Here is a 16,444-nt window from a genome sequence, read left to right as displayed (position 1 = left end):
ATATTAATCGAATGTTCTCATAGTAACAACCAAATCCAATTTTAAAACTGGAAGGGCAGGAGGGAGGGATGATAAAAAGGGAAATGAAATTCAAGACTGCATGAGTCAAGGTGTTTTTGCTTTACAATGCTGGCAAGACAGTATTAATATCACACACTAAGGTTTCACTTGCAAGACCAAGAACAGAAATTATCAAGACAAGCAATGCAAACAGTAGGTGACAAGAAGGGCTATGAGGATGACTTAGCTATTTTGGCAGCAGAAACAGCTGACTTAACAGTGCAAATAAGGTGGATCAGTTCTCATCTGAAAAGAATACGAAGTTCCAAAAAGGAATCCTCTAATGGGGTTGGGAAAAAAAAGGACAGGAATACCATGACCTATCAATGTGTAAACCTACACTGAAATTTGAACAAAGGTTCTCATCCATCACCAAAAATAAAAGCTCCCAGTTTTTCAGAAAAAGGAGGATTGGAGTGGCAGGTCTAATAGAAATGGTAACTGCCAGCTCCTTATTTCCTGTCAGCAATGAAATAAAGAATCAAAAATTATGTATGTTGAGAGAATGCCAGAAATAATGAACCTTAAAAGTGAATGCTGTACAATTTCATACAGCAGCTGCTGATGCTTTTTATCAGCAGTGTGACTGATAGGAAAAAGGATACTTTATTTAAATAGTAAATTTTAAATGGTTTAAAAACTAAACAAAAGGGATTTTTCTTTTTATTAAGGTTAGTATGACTTCTGCCTAGATAGCTCAGTGAATGGATGACAACCTTTGCAAGACACTGTGATACAGCAGTATGAAAATTAATATTACAGGAGGGAATCTCAAAGAGTATGTGAGAAATCTCTGGGTGACAGTATGGTATGTCCTGCCTGATGGCTATCATGACTGAGGACAGCCTTCAGGCTGCTCCAGTCATGCTTCATACATAGCTAAGGATTTACATTTTTAAATATTGACTCAGAGAAACAAAGGATGGCTTAGTCATATATTCACTGCCCAGGCCTTAAATTTTTTGCTGGTACTTTGGGTTCTTGGTCTCTGCACATGAGAAACAAACCTGTTTATTGTACCTTAGAAACATCAAATACAATCCTTTTGCTAAGTCATCTACTGATGTATTTTAAATGCTCTCCAGCACCAAAAGGTCAACAATCAGCTTTATTTCTTAGCTTTCAAAGATTCTTCCTAGACTCTTAAATTATCTGATAATCCCTTCATCTGTTTCTGTGGATGGCTGGCTAGATTCTTTTTCATAACTTTGATAACGAAGCTTAATAAGAAAGGATTTTTAAGTTCATAAAAATCATGGCCAGTTCAAGGACACTTGAATATATATTCTGTGTTGAACTCCTAATAGCCCATTAGGAACAGAAATTGAGGAGTCTCTGCTAACCCCATCTGTTATTACAAAGCCTCTGAAGTTATTTAGGATAGTTTCATGGTCTAGTTTAAATTACCCAGCGTTCCTTTGACACACCTAAACTGTGTCCAGCTTGCTCACAGCACATTGCATATGCAGGAGTTTGAGGTGTTCACACAGGATAGTGTGAACCTGCTCATGGGGAATCTTCTTAGGCTGCCTTAATCCTACTGGACAAACAAGGAAAAAAACCAAAGTGGCTTCAAGATTCTAAATGGCTCAAGTAAAGCAACCACACTGCTTGAGAATATAAATGCTAGAAAACTCACAAGCAGTCTGAAGTTACTAAAACAATCTCCAGAGCTACAAGAGGTTATTTTGAACTAAATATCAGTCATGGTCATGAGAGTGCTTACAATTCACATACAGAATGATGATGATTTGTGATTTCATATTAGGGAAAGAGAAATAATTTCAGACTAAATTAGGTGAGGGAATTGTTGGTTAGCCACTTTGCTTTGCAATGCTCTATTCATTTAAGCATTCAAATCAGCCTAACAATATTCAGTGAAACACATGTAATGCTTTACATTTGACTGCACTAAATAGAAGTAAACAATGCAGGCAGGAAGCCAGCTGTAAATGAATGAAACACTGTACAAGGGTCAAGAGCACAAATCTGATTAGATCCAGCCCAGAGCCAGCCCTGAGCACTGCTGCTGAACGAGTGACGTCCCACGGACACGTCCCCATTACACACGCAGGGCATGACCTATGGTCTGAGCGCCTATGGCTACAAAATGGCAGCTCTGGGCTTGTAAAAAAGTACAACAGGAATAAAATTTGAAAGAAAAAAACAAAAGAAAATAAAGTAACTTAAATCCTCAGTTGAAACATTTTTCATTTAATACGTAAGAGTTCTTGCCATAACTAGTTGTTTGTTCTTTTTAATGTAAGAAAAAGTCAGGAAATGAGCAACAACTGATAAATAATTTGTCCATGCAAGCATCTCCACAATGCCCACTCCCAGCTGGTTTTAGCAGTAAGTCCTGCAGATATGGCACGTTGCCTCTAACAAAGCTCTGGGGGCAGATGCCTCCATATACAGGTAGTGCCCAACTTTACAGCTGAACACTTATTAAAGGGGATGACAACACTGTCAGAAGGTTTTTATCTGTTCCTAATTCAAATGTCTACAGGCACACAAAGTCCCGTCTCCCCGCTCATGTCCTACCATTCCTGTCTCAATTCTTAACAGAACTGACTCTTCCATGTTCTCCGAGATAACCTCACTTCCTGCATGCTGCTGCTGGTGCAGCTTCTGATCATAAACCAACAGATAGAGCTGCAGCTGTAATTACCCTTGTTTGCATTGCAAGGTGTGGTGTGGGAGAGGTCAGCTTAATTTCTTCCTCCTTTCTATCGTGGTTCCGTGAGGCAGTCTCAGAAATAAGCTGCAGTTGTACAGGAACAGTGAGAAAACAGAATTTGCATCTATTTAGTTTACACTGCTGTTTGAATAAATCTCTTTGAAAATCTGCCTTGTATAAAAACCCAGGTCTGCAGGTACAAGAAATAAATGCCCAACCTGCTGATGAGCTTCCTACTAGGTCCTAATTTGCATTTTAAGACATTCAAATGCCTTTGAGATTTATATGTTTTAGTAATGAAAGATCAAATTTTTTCAAAGTAATCTGGCAGTAAGTCTGTCTTTCCTGCTAGGCACTTCCCCTATGATGAATCCACCAGCAGGTTTAATTGAGCCTACCAAAAACTAGCATACGTATTCTGGAGCTCCACCTACTGTCTGCCAACCCACGTACAAACATGAAATAATTTTATAATGTCCCATCTATTATTCCTTCAATTTGTTCCTTGGACTGGGGAAAAAAAATTATGAAAATACATGAATTTCCTTTTCTTTCAGAATTACTTCACAGTTTATGGGTAATACCTTTTTCTCTCTCCTGCTGACTTAGCTGTCATTAGTCTAACTAGCTTTGCTGGCCAGCATACCAGAGCTGTCTTGCATATAAAAATAAGGCATTAAGACAATTGTTAACTTCAGACTTCTTTATTTGAAAGTCTTCCCAGTCCTGTCAGAGTAAAGTGCTTGTTTGTGTGAAATTTAAACCAATTATAAGTATAATGGAAAAATGAAAAAAAAAGTGTTACTTCTCCAGGGTAAGCAGACACTTTAAAATATCAGCTAATTATCTAAAATTCCTGAATAGCCTAAAATACTTCCCTTTTATATAGAGGATGTAAATTTTGGATGTGCAGCACTCAGAAAGAAAAGTTACAAGTCACTTGGGCTCTGTCAGAGCTTGGCTTTTCAAAAATCATTCAATGTTTTACTAACAAAAGGATTTGAGGACAAGGAGGTAAAAGACCTCTAGGTATTCTAGACAAGTAACATAACATTATGCTCCATTATTTGTGTAGATGTTTATTTTCTACAAATATCCAACATACGAAAATGTCAGGCGAACCTGCTCCTTTGCCAGCACACAGCAGAAGATAACATCCCAACTGCAACCTCCCAATGCTCCTCCTGCTGCCCTCTCTGCAGGCTGAACTGTATCTCAGTGTGTCTCCAAAACCAGGCAGGACAGACACACACAATGGACCAGCCTTATTTTAATTATTATCTGTAAACACAGCTCTGAGAGATGACGAGCTTTACCTCTCTAGATTTTATCAGTAAGAGACCCAGAATGCTTAATGAACAAAATTCATCATCATCTGCTTTCCACACATTATATCCTCACTCCCCCTTGTGGCTCATGAGCTTACAGACAGTGAAAAATCAACAGTAAGGTTTGCATGGAGTTAAATATAAACAGCTGATAGCTTTTGCTATTAGTCCATCTTCAAAAAGATGAAAGCTATAAACCAGCCCCCTTTTTTCTCCTATTTCTTTGGCAAATAAATGCACATCACCACATACCCACATTTGCTTTCAGTGACATGGACATTTTGACTTGGATATATTATCAAAAGGCCAGGGTGGATGGGGCCCTGAGAAATCTGGTCTAGTGAAAGGTGCCCCTGCACAAGGCAGGGGATTGTAACTAGATATCTTCTGAGGTCCCTGCTAACCCAAACCATTCTGTGATAACTCAGCATGTGAGAGCCACTGGGATTAATACTGTGGAGAAAACAGGTAATTAGTTTAAAAACGAGTTTCACAAGATCACTAGAGATAAAATAAGACCAGTTTTTTGTACCCCAGGACTTCTATCCTGTGTTTCAGATTCAGACTTTTCCAGCTTATGTTTCTCATTTGTAAATAAGACCTGAGAGTAGTCACTGATCCTCTAACAAAGGTATTGAGAAGTTCAACTAAGTAGCTACTGCCACCAGTGTTACTATTGGAGCCAAGGAAATTAGAGCAAAGTAATTTTATAGTTTTCAACTCAAATATTAGTGCATGTAGTGGTTTTTGAGGACTCTAGACCAGAAATCACTTGAGAGTTAATGAGTAATACCAGAAGTAGAATACAGACATTAACTGGGTCAAATCCATGGTAAGATAACATGTAAGATTAACCAGTAACATGCACAAAGATGCTTGCTGCTCTAAGAATTATCAGAATTTTATACTTACTAAAGCACCCTCAGCATTACAGAAGATGCTCCCATAAGCATCTCTAAACTCCATTTTAGCATCACGAAAGGGGAATGTACTGCTAAAAGACTTCGTAATGAAGGCCAGAATAATTAGAAAGACACAATCCACTTGGCTCAATTAATATAAGGATTATCATTCACCAAAAAAAAAAAAAAATTCCTTCTCACAGTACACTAACTTCCCTCCACTAACCCCTGATCCACAAAACCCCAAAACCTCAACCAACCAAGAGAACCCACAAATCCCACCAACCACAGAAAAACCCAGATCTTAGAGCTAGCTAAGCCATTCAGGAACTGGGGGCTGGGAAAGAGCAAATAGCTCCTAACAGGAACAGGCTAAGTTGGGGTTCACTGCTCTGGGGAAACATGAACTAGGACAGCAGACTGAAAGTGCATTGTCTTGCCAAGCTGCAGAATCATAGTTCCTGCATAATTTACTGGAAGCACAGCTTACATTTTATTCATCACTTTGCAGCCAACACATTACAGAACTGCTGACTCAACCTTATTTTCAGAGACCAGCTTGTTGGTCAAACAAAATTCAACATGAGAAAATACTGAAACTTGGGTGTTATATTACACCACTAATTATCAATAACTGCATTATCTCAAATAAGATAGACTCCAAATGAACAGGGCAAGATTCCCACCATGATTTCAGGGTAATTAAATACTTTAGAGCTTCTGAATTTCAACAATATATATAATTCCTTAAGTCCTTTAAAAAAAATTTTTCCTGGGCTGCTAAAATTGTTTTAGGAACAATTATCATACATACTTAAAGAAATAGTTGCCCTCAGAACATCTATTCTGACAATCTGAGGGGCACCCTGACAAAAAAAAAAATTGTCAACTTCCCTCTAGGGGAGGACTTCTATAACTTAATGACAGGGAGAAGGGGAAAAATTCACACCCCCTTCTGATTCTATGCCTCTTGAGAAAAAGCAACCAACTTCCAACAGTCAGGTTCCGATGAGAGTTATAAGGAAATTATTATGAAATGTGATTTGAATAACCACGACTCGATTAAAAATATCCAGTCAAGTGTTTCTTTTCCAGCAGAGGGCAGTGCATAACCAGCAACCACCCTTCAAAAATCAAACCGAAGGTTTCATTGAGACCGAAGACTACATGCATTTAATATTAGATTGGCTCTAACAGAATCTTTTATGTCTGAATCACACAGCTTACATACACTGTGGAGTGTTTGTGAAGCTTCTGTTCCTGCTATGCAAAGAAACATTAAAAAAGAGGAAATGTGTCTGTCTGAAGCCTTACTGACATCACTGATGATCTTTGAGTCAGATGACAAATCCGTGGTGACAGAGATGTGTAAAGTCCAAGTTGGCCACATGGGCATACTGCTTCTCTCCTCAAAAAACCACATTCCATCTGATAACTGCACCTTCTGTGATATTGCTCTCCTTGCTGCAGTTGCAAAATGTGTGGAAAAGAAGTCCTTAACCCACCCTAGAGACTCAAAAAGAACCTCCTGATCATGTGGTGCCTTAGTGCAGGCATTCCTCCAGCTCTGTTACTTAATGCTGTCAGCCAAGGCAGAAACCCAACAAATGCTGTGCTCACAAGCCCCAGCTCGCATCGTGGCAGGCAAGTCTCTGCAGGATGTGACACACAGCAGAGAGCAATGCACTGCACTTGGCAAGGGTCCAGTGAGGTGGGGATTTCTCTGATATATTTCCATGTCTAAAAAAAGGCTGACTTGCAAGGAAATTTCACTGTCATCAGGAAAAATTATTTCCCAAACTGTGGCTACTTGTCATGCTGATACACATTTTTTCCTAAACTTACATACACACATATAAACTTTACTTTTGATCACACTCTTACCATAGTATCTTCAGCGAGTAAAATCGTGAGAGTCAAACACCCATGCCTATATTGGATTGGCATCCACAATATTATGAATTTGTGCAATTAACTATACAAACTTGATCAATAAATCTCATAGCTTGATATAAATTCCCTGAAGTTGGATTAAATCCACAAAATACTGTCCTATTTTGCAAAGCCAGAGATAATGATAACACATGGGAATGTCATCAGAATTTTATTTTCAGTTGCACTAACCAAATCCATGATGAATGACAGTAATTTCTATCACAGTTTGTTTTCTAACAAAACCAAGGAAGAGTAAAAATAGGGGAAAAAAATTAATACTGTGGGGCTGAGACAAGCAAGAATCCTTCAACAGAAGTCCACAAGACACTCTTTTTCTGCAGCTGGAACTTCCTTAAACCAGCAACAGTTCTTTCCAGTCTGAATCTAAATATAAACTTCCTTCATGACCATGCTGAGCAGACAGTCATATATTTTGCACGTTTTCCACTAATGGAATAAAATATAACTCCAAAATTTCAGGCCATAGTAATATTTATCAACTTACTGCTGATATGTATTTCTGTAATTATTAAGCACTATTTCCAGAGGAAATGCTTGAAAAGTTTCCCTGATGGGAAGAGATACATCTCTCTTTTTTTCTTTTCATCCTGATATAGCTTCAATGATTACAGCACAGCTTTCTATAAAAAGATCCTGAAGTATTTCTAGTGAACAGAAATGGGACAGAAAGCTATCTTTGGTTCATATGAATTTGATCAAAATGACTCACAAAAAGCTCTCTGACACACACTAATCTGCCAGCACTTGATTCTTTCTCCCTTACTGCAGGAATCTGTTCTGTGGATGTGCAGACTCAGGGTGTGGGAAGAACCTGCAGAGGCTACCAATGGATCTATTATTTGGTTCATAAAACTTGTAAAAATCTCATAGAATGTACAACGTGCTATTGTGTCCCTGAATCTCTTTCATGAATTGGGTAGCAGCCTGACTCAAAGCAGTCTGGCCTGTTTTCACTTCTACCATAAAAGGGTTTTTTTGAAAGAGCCATTTAACTGTGACCATGGTTTCAGCAGCACTGTGAATACAAAGGAAGAGTTGAAGCCATATGGACACTTCAGTATACTCAGACTCCAGCAAATCAGTACATTTTTCATCCCCCCTTAGAACCTGCTTTTGCATAATTAGCTCTCTTTATATCTTGAATGAACTAATACATCAATATTCAAGACGCAGTAAACTCCAAGTTGTGAGCAATGTAATTTAAAGAATTAGAAACCACAGTTCATCTATAGAGAACATTCTCTTAAAAAATTATGATCAGTATTTTCTATCTTGCATCTTGAACAGAATAAAACAGCAGAAAAAACCAATTTATTTTGCCTTTCCTCTGTTCAGAGTATTTCTGAATACAATGACTTATTTATACTACTTTCAGTCACCAGATTTCAGCAAGGAAAGGTTTGTTAAAAAGCAAAGTGCTACACTCAGCTCTGAAGTTTACCATCAGTCTATCTGCTTGTAGTCACTACAGAGATGATGATGTCCTCACTGTGAACCAGCACACAACCAAAACCAGCACACTGGTCTGAGCCCAGGTCTTTCTGTAAAACTGCTTTTTAAATCTAGCTAGTTTAAAACTAGCTGTTTGTCTTGAAGAAGAGTAGGTATGACTGTGCAGCCTGATAAAGTGGGTGTGGGTGAAATCCCAAGTGAGGCTGGCCAGGACACCTGAGAACAATCAGTGCCCTCAGGGCTCTGACACAGTACAATTTGCCTGGGACTGCAACTCTTGGGTAGAATTGCCAGCAGCCAAACTACCCTAACACAACTTAAATTCATGCCGTGTATTACTTTCACCATAATGTAATTCTTTCAAGGCAAATTAATCCAAAGTCTCTCTTCTCTTTCCAGCCTGAATAGCAACATGAGAGAAACAAGAATCAGTGTATCAAGATGTCACAATTACCATGTACAATTAGTTCCACTGTAAGGTTTTTTTGTATGAGTGATACATCACACATGCTTCATACCCAAGTTTATGTGTGTTTTCATTCAGTAAATCAACACTTCTCTCTTGAGAGACAACACTAACTATATTTTCCTGTCCACTAGAAAATACAAATGTGCTACTCAGAACTTTCATATCCTGAACCAGCAAAATATGACTCCCAAAAGTACTCTTGCTGTTTTCTCCCTCTTCTCTTACTATCCCTTTTTCATTTTAAGGTACTTTTTTACTACTTAAGCAACATCTGTCAAAGCCTACCTGCTAGCTCAAACTACATATGTACAGATTACACACCAAAGAGACCTGTGCAAATAGCAATGGTGGTATAAACATTGGTGCAGAAATCGATTTTTTCTGCTTCAGAAGGTTCGGGCTCGGCAGTTTATACCTGCACCATAATGTATTTGAGGATCTGGAAAATTTAAAACAGTTACCTTACAGTAAGTTACAGAAAACATTGAACACATGCTTGCTAAAACTGAAGTCAACAAAGGGAGTCCAAGATCCTGTTGGTATGAATTCACCCACAATTTTTACAGCTAAGGTTAACTCATAAAAAAAAGTTAGAGGCAACTGATGAGACCTCCTTTACTTATGATTGACTGATTTCTGTGTAAGAACACATTTTTAGAAGCAGTTTTATTAGTAACCAAGACTTTACAGACAAAAAGCGTTTTGGGGAGTTATATTTATAAGAAAGCAATTTCTGTATATTTTTCATAGTTGTAGTTCGAGATTTCTTGTCTATAATTCCTGTTATAAAACCACTCAACTAGGATCCAAACTCGAAGTTCACTAAAGGTAGGGATAAGAAAGGAAAAGCTGAAAAAGGAAGGGGAAGAGAAGGGATTGGGAACCCTTGTGTTCTCCCTTATAAGTCTCTTTTCCCCAGGCTTTCCTCCTCAACATCAAAGCTTTTATAACTAAGCTTAGCACCACTGCTATTGACAAGAATCCAAGACAAGCTTCTACCAGGAAAGTTGAAAAGCCCAGAAACCACATTTAGAATACAGAACTTGCTGAAACAAGACAAGACACATATTGATGAACTGGCACATGATACCTCTGCCTTCCACTCAGTCACATTATTAAAACTGTAACATACTCAGTACAGCACAGTGCAAGACAGTAAATTAAATACAGCAATTAACACGTCAATTATTTCATTGCCTCTGGCATCCCCTCTTCCACAGCACTCTTGAGAAGGCTTTTGACCTTCTCTTCCCTACCATATCCCAACTTCAGGCTGGGACTGAGGCCAGGGACCTCCCAACACTGAACTACCTGTTCAGAGCAGAAATCCATCAGCTGTTCTGACAGTCTCCTATGGCAACCACTTCTTGGACCAGAAGTGAATTTTTACCTGTAATTTCAGTAAGTATAGTGCTAAAACTGTAAACCTAAATTTGAGATTTTTATTATATTTTCAGATGTGTTTCTTTACTTCCCCAGAAATCCATAAGCAAAAAAGACAACTTCTTTTAATCTCCTTTTAACCAAAGCAAGAATTTAGGCAGTCACCATGTATCTATAAAGAAGCCCCATGTAAAAATGCAAGCTACACTCAAAGCACAATGCCCACAAGTATTTCACTGAAGTTGTAAGAAAACAGCTTGACATTCATATTTAGCTTCTCTGTACCAAAAGACAGACATCTGCACTATTTACCTACAAATAACTGGAAATGCTCTATCAGTGCTGGGTATAGACCAAATAAAATATTTTGAGGGTAAGAAACAGTACCTTACCTTGACATATTCCAATGTAGGATCCAGAATATTCTGATCTCTGCAAGGAAATGGTGCCAGGAGAGAAGGACAGAGAGAAAAACAAACAAAAAAATGGTAAGTCCAAATATAGCCTCATACTGAAGAGATGCATTAATATGAGCAATATGCTACTAGGTCACATTATAATCCTTGTTAAAACTTGTTGAAGCTTTATAGCCTACACTATCTCATTTTTAACAAATATATAAATCACTGGGTTTTTTTAGAAGGACATGTAGTGGAGCCAATAGTACTTAATTTGAGAAATAAAGTTAATTACACCACTTTAAGAAAAAGAAAGAAATCTTGATATTTCAACAGATGGCTGGAATACTTACTTGCCACTCAAAGTATCTGAAATAAATTTAAAAGAGAGCTCTCTCAATGGCTTTTGAATTTATTTATTTGCTTTTATGTCTTTCCATTTAAGCTACTGCCTCTGATAGCACTGGGAGGGCACTGCTCAGAGGAAGTGGAGAGTACTACATTCACTTTCTATACATACAAAGAAGAAGTTCTCAAAATAATCATAATTTCAGCATCACAATTATTTGAACATCAGATAATCAAGTCATTACCCTAATCTAAAAATAAAAATCTCATCATAGGTTTTCTATACAGACAGATGGCAAAGGGCACTGAAGCCTAACTGAAGAGCCTTGCACTGTTACAACTCTTTCCATAAAATACATGTTTATTTTTATTTCTATTTCAAAGCATTTTGTATATTTGTTTTTATTTGAGAACTGGCAGATTAATAGAGTTGGCAGGACATGACTGGATGTTTTCTAAGAAGCTGGGATGACACACGTGGTACTGCCCTTAGCTACAAACATGAAACAGGCAACAAACAATGAAAACAGTGCAAAATTAGAGAGGGATCAGGCACTTGTTGCAGCAATCAAGTTTGCTACGTGGACAACAGATCTCTATAAATTTAGAAACAGGATCCTTTTTGGTGGTAGCTGTTGCAAAGATGTAACACTAGAAACCAAATAAGCAGCTTCAAAAATGTAGAATTTGGGTTACACTGGAATGAATCAATGCAGAAAACAGTCTCTGAATTCCCCATGTTGTTTGGAATGTAACTGCATATGATCTGAAACAATGTTATTATTTGATACTCAAATTTTAGTCGGGTTCCCTAACAGCTTTTAATCCAGAATACCAGAATACTGAGCCTTCCCCATAAAATGATGGTGCTCAGCTGTTCAGGCTGTATCATGTGTTGCTGTTTCATATTATATCAGAATTTATCAAGGGTCAAATTGCATCTCAGCTGATGTTTTAAAGAATAAAAAGCTGGAGTCAATGGAAATAGAATTAGGACCATTTGAAACTTTTTCCTATGCAATATACAAAGAAGGATCAACTTGATAACTGTATGAGCATAAAGCATGTGCAAGCATAGCAGAGAACACAGGGGTGAAGCACAAAGGAAAAAGAAAAGAAAGCTTTGAAACAGAAGAGATGTTTTTCTTCTCAATACTTTTCAATTTGACTGGGGAAAAAAAAAAATCCCATTTTTAATCAGTTCAGCAAAGTCATTAAGCACGCCTGATTTCTTCTCACATTCAAACGATCTGTGGGAAGTTGTTCCAGTACCAAATGCTACTGAAAAACTTTTCAGTTTAGTTCTTCACTTGCCTGTGGAATCTTTCAGGACAAGGGGTCTACCAGCACAGCATATGCAACACACTCTGAAAGAACAAACCCGCTTACTCTGGCAGTGAATGTGTCTTGTTATGGTCTGCACTCCTGCAGAACAAGCCTTCCTACTGACTCCACTGCTCCCTTCCACCTTCTGCTACCAGGCAAATGTTCTTAGGACAGATGAAGCCAAAGCAAAAGGAAAGAGGTAGAAAAGCTTCAAGACAAAACAGTTTATTTACTGGTACATAAAGCAGGACATCCAGAAGAAACCAGAGAAAGAAGTGACCTGCATTCCTTTCAGCATCCATGTGACAGAAGTGCTTTGAAAATGTTTGGCTTTGGGAAATGGATGGTGTAACAAGTATCTGCACAAGAACTGTAGTATTTTATCTGGTAAGCAGACCCACAACAAAATGTACAAAACCCTGCCATTCATCCTGAGTCATATAGAAAGATGTTTATGTTGTTTATGTTGGAGCACTGTTCATCTCAGAGACCTGTCTCCAAGCTGATCTACTCTCTCTCCCCCATCTTCCCTTGTTCATCTTTGTGCAAATTTTTGAAGTTATTTTCAAGGAATGGTGACTTTCATTGATGTGTAGTAACTAACAGTAAAGACTACTGCATTTTCCTGTCATCTGACTTCACCTCAATACTACCACATTACATACAGAAAACCAGATTAAGCAGTTAGCCCAAATAACTAGAAGGTAACCAAATAAAACTAACTCCTGAATCTCAGCTCTCTGTTGGCAATGATGTTTCTTTATGCCATGGGCTACCAGTGAAGGACATCTATGTCGTCATGAAGATAAGAAAAATATAAGGTAAGTTTTTGCTTTTCGTTTTCCCTCTCAAAGAATCTTAAAAAATTATGAACCTACATTCTCATTTATTATATTAGAAGATCTGTAGAAAAAAAATTAATACTTTCAGATGACTAACAGATCAGATGAAAGACAGTAGCAGGTTCTGCCATCTCTTAGAATCGATTTAACTGAAGGTTGGTTTCAACAATATTTTCTTATCTTTCATCAGATTTTATTACCTTTCAAATAATGCTAATGTTTGTCTTCATAAAAAGCTTGACTTTACAGCTGTATTCATTTGCACCTGTTTACCTACAACATTTATGATGTATTAGAGTCTGCACATAAGTCAACCAGTCCTGTGTAAACTGTGGGCTCACAGTTTTATTATTACTGGATTTTATTATGCATTTTGGTTTCCTAATAATCAGATAAGACCTACTTCCACTCAGATAAAAAGCCTATTTATAACAGAATGATGTCCCTGGAACAGAGAAGTTTTCAGAAGACCTCAAGCTGAGGTAAGTATGCAGTAGGACACACAGTATTGGCTTCATGCTCTTTACCCATTCTGCCACAGAAAGGAATTTATGAGAGGGATGCAAGCAGACTCCCACATCTGTTTTGGGTATTGCTATTGCTGCCACCTCTTGCTATCACCTCATTTCATGACAAAACAAAATCCCTTTCCAGCACGTTTTTAATCATAGGAACAAAAAAGAAGAAAAAAAGCACCTGACTTGCTACATGCAATTAAGGCATTCTCCTGAGTAGTGTAAATCCTCTGTTGCCTCTTCCACACACACAAGGTCTGTGTGGAATCTGTGGAAGCAAAAACACCCCTCCAGTAATATCTGACCAGAATCTTAGCCCTCATGATTCTGAGGCTTTTCCTAGCCAGAAACACATTCTCTCTAGAGACTGACATCTGACAACCCCTTTTTCACTGCTGGCTGATCTTGCAGACATACAACCCTTTAATCTGTCCCTGGTCGTCCTTGGAAATGATCTCAATTTCTTTTCACTCCAGTTTCAAGATTCTTATCAAGATTCTTCTGTGCTTTTTTTTCATGTATGGGTTTCTTGCTGTTATGGCCAAGAAAATACACAGAGCTTGCAAACAAGCGTGGTGCTTCAGCAAGCCCAGAAAGAGATGAAGGCGAGAAAACAAAAACCATGAAGTTGCTCTTTTGCTTCCCTCTTCATCTCCCCATAGCAACATTTGCTGCAACAATGAAGTGTTTGGTGTCATCCTGGTTGGCATTGACTGTCTATGAGCAAGTAGTGAGACATTTGACCACTCTGAGAAACAACATTAACTTCCCAGAAAATAGGAATAATCATTGTATGAGGACCCCTTCAAAATATAACTAGAGCTGACTGAGATGAGACAGGGGGACAGAATTCAGCTGTTACTGTGCTATTTCTCTACTTCCCAACATTTCTGAACAATGGCCAAATGTGTGGGGAGAATTCAAAGATTAAAAAAAAAAGGCCCTTTTGAAGCTGTCACCATGAACAGTCACTAGCTAAAATGAAGGGGGAAAAAAAATCACTGTAAGCAACTTGAATCACACTTCTGGTATGGCAAACTAAACACTGTCATACTGCCAGTTTCAAATCCTGCATGGATTTGAAGACAATGAGCAACGAAACACGAAAACTGGGTAAAGAAAACCTTAACATCCTGGTAACTACTCACTCTTCTAAAATATTTGATAAAATTCTTACATAATCACAATCAATGCTGGAACTGAAAAGCTGAATCCTGGTGTTCAATCCTAACACCCATTATTCAGTTCAGTGAGTGCTAGAGAATAGCCAGAATCTCAGTAACTCAGACATCATCTGTTTTTCACTCTGCAGTTTGTCCAACAGTTCTCTATAGGACTGCTTCAATAAAAAATCTTTAAGCAGACATGCTGTAATCTTTAGCTGTTTGATTCTATGAAAACCTCCATCTTTCTAACATTGTACATGACCTCCTCTCATTCTTGATGCTATAAAAAATCCTGCAGACCTTTACACACTAAGCCATATGAAGCATCTGCATTTTCCAGGCCCTTGGCATTCTCACAGAAAAATCAGCTACAATTATAAATTAGCTGTGATAACTTTAACAGAATTTCAGTGCAGTGCAGTCAGTGCAGACACAACAGTATCATCAAATTTCCCAAATCCTCCCTATCATTCAACTCCCATATAAATATTCTTACAGTGTTAGAAATTGATTAGCCCTGAGTCAGCTTTGTGCTACTTCACACTTTTATAGCTGTACCTGTGGGAAAAACATTGGGACACATTGCCAGTGTTTGATATATGAAAATATATTTGTCCATTTATTTTAAAGGGACTTTTCCTGGGGACATTTTCTTTTCTACCCCATTGAAAGAGAAATAATGAGAACTATCTTCTCAATAGTTCCAACACCAATAGTGCCAATGCCAAATCTGAGTGAAGACAATAGAGGCTCAAAGGGAGCCTGAGACCCTGAAAATGTACCAAGCTGCTGCATGGCTGCTACCACAGACAGAACTGCTGTAAAATGATCAGATGGATCACATGCCTTCTTCAGTTTGTGTCTTTGAAATCTCTCCATCTCTGTAGATGTTTGAAATACACACTACTGAAGTATGAAGGTGCAAGTTGGAGCATGCTGGACATGGCATGTTTCAGTGTATGCAGCACAGACTGATTTTATTTGTACTGCAAACTAGAGCAAAAGATCCACTGATTTTATCCCCCAGCAGCTTCTGCTTCACACACGCACTTCTGCTGCATTCCTGAGGGCATTCCACCCTTCTGCCTCCAGCTGCACAGAACCATGGACATGACTCATTCCAACACCAGTGGAAACAAGTGCAAACTGCTATGACTAACTGTGTGATGACCTGCAGCTCACACAGGAACAGCAGGGACTCCAGTAATTAAAACTCCAGAAGAGATCCAATGTACTTTTCCTTGGATTAAATAAAATCTCAATCCTATTTGTTCAGAATGCCCCAGCAGAGATAATGTTGCAGCTATTTACATTTACCACTTCAATCTGGATCCCTCTAACTTGCTCCAGTTAACCTATTGCAGCAGAAAAATCGACACCATTTTTTTAACCTTTTCCAGAAGAATTTCTCTTTCTGCACCACACACAGTACCAGTCTCTACAACCTGGTCAAAAGCTCAGACTAGCCATCTCCATTCTTTTTCCTCTATTTTCCTTAACATTTAGGCCTACCAAAGACAAAAAACTCTGTCCTTCAAAGCCCTTCTTAAATCTTTTATCCCAAGACCTATTCTATGAAAGTAATGGTTGGGCAGCAAGACTATTGCTTATCCAAAACA

At 38.2% G+C, this 16,444-nt stretch overlaps 1 protein-coding gene across 4 annotated transcripts in view; it reads right to left on the bottom strand.

Annotated features, from left to right (window-relative positions):
* BCAR3 (BCAR3 adaptor protein, NSP family member) overlaps positions 1 to 16,444 on the bottom strand; it is a 61,556-nt gene that overhangs the window by 22,697 nt on the left and 22,415 nt on the right. For all 4 annotated transcript variants that reach the window (XM_063165692.1, XM_063165695.1, XM_063165693.1 and 1 more), the window contains one exon: positions 10,623 to 10,662. In XM_063165692.1, coding sequence (XP_063021762.1) covers positions 10,623 to 10,662 — 40 coding nt within the window. The remainder of the gene's footprint in view (positions 1 to 10,622; positions 10,663 to 16,444) is intronic.

The sequence above is a fragment of the Melospiza melodia genome, chromosome 11 (assembly GCF_035770615.1).
Source record: "Melospiza melodia melodia isolate bMelMel2 chromosome 11, bMelMel2.pri, whole genome shotgun sequence".
NCBI lineage: Eukaryota > Metazoa > Chordata > Aves > Passeriformes > Passerellidae > Melospiza > Melospiza melodia.
Note: the sequence above shows the minus strand (reverse complement) of the source record. Positions and strands in the feature narration are given on the sequence as shown.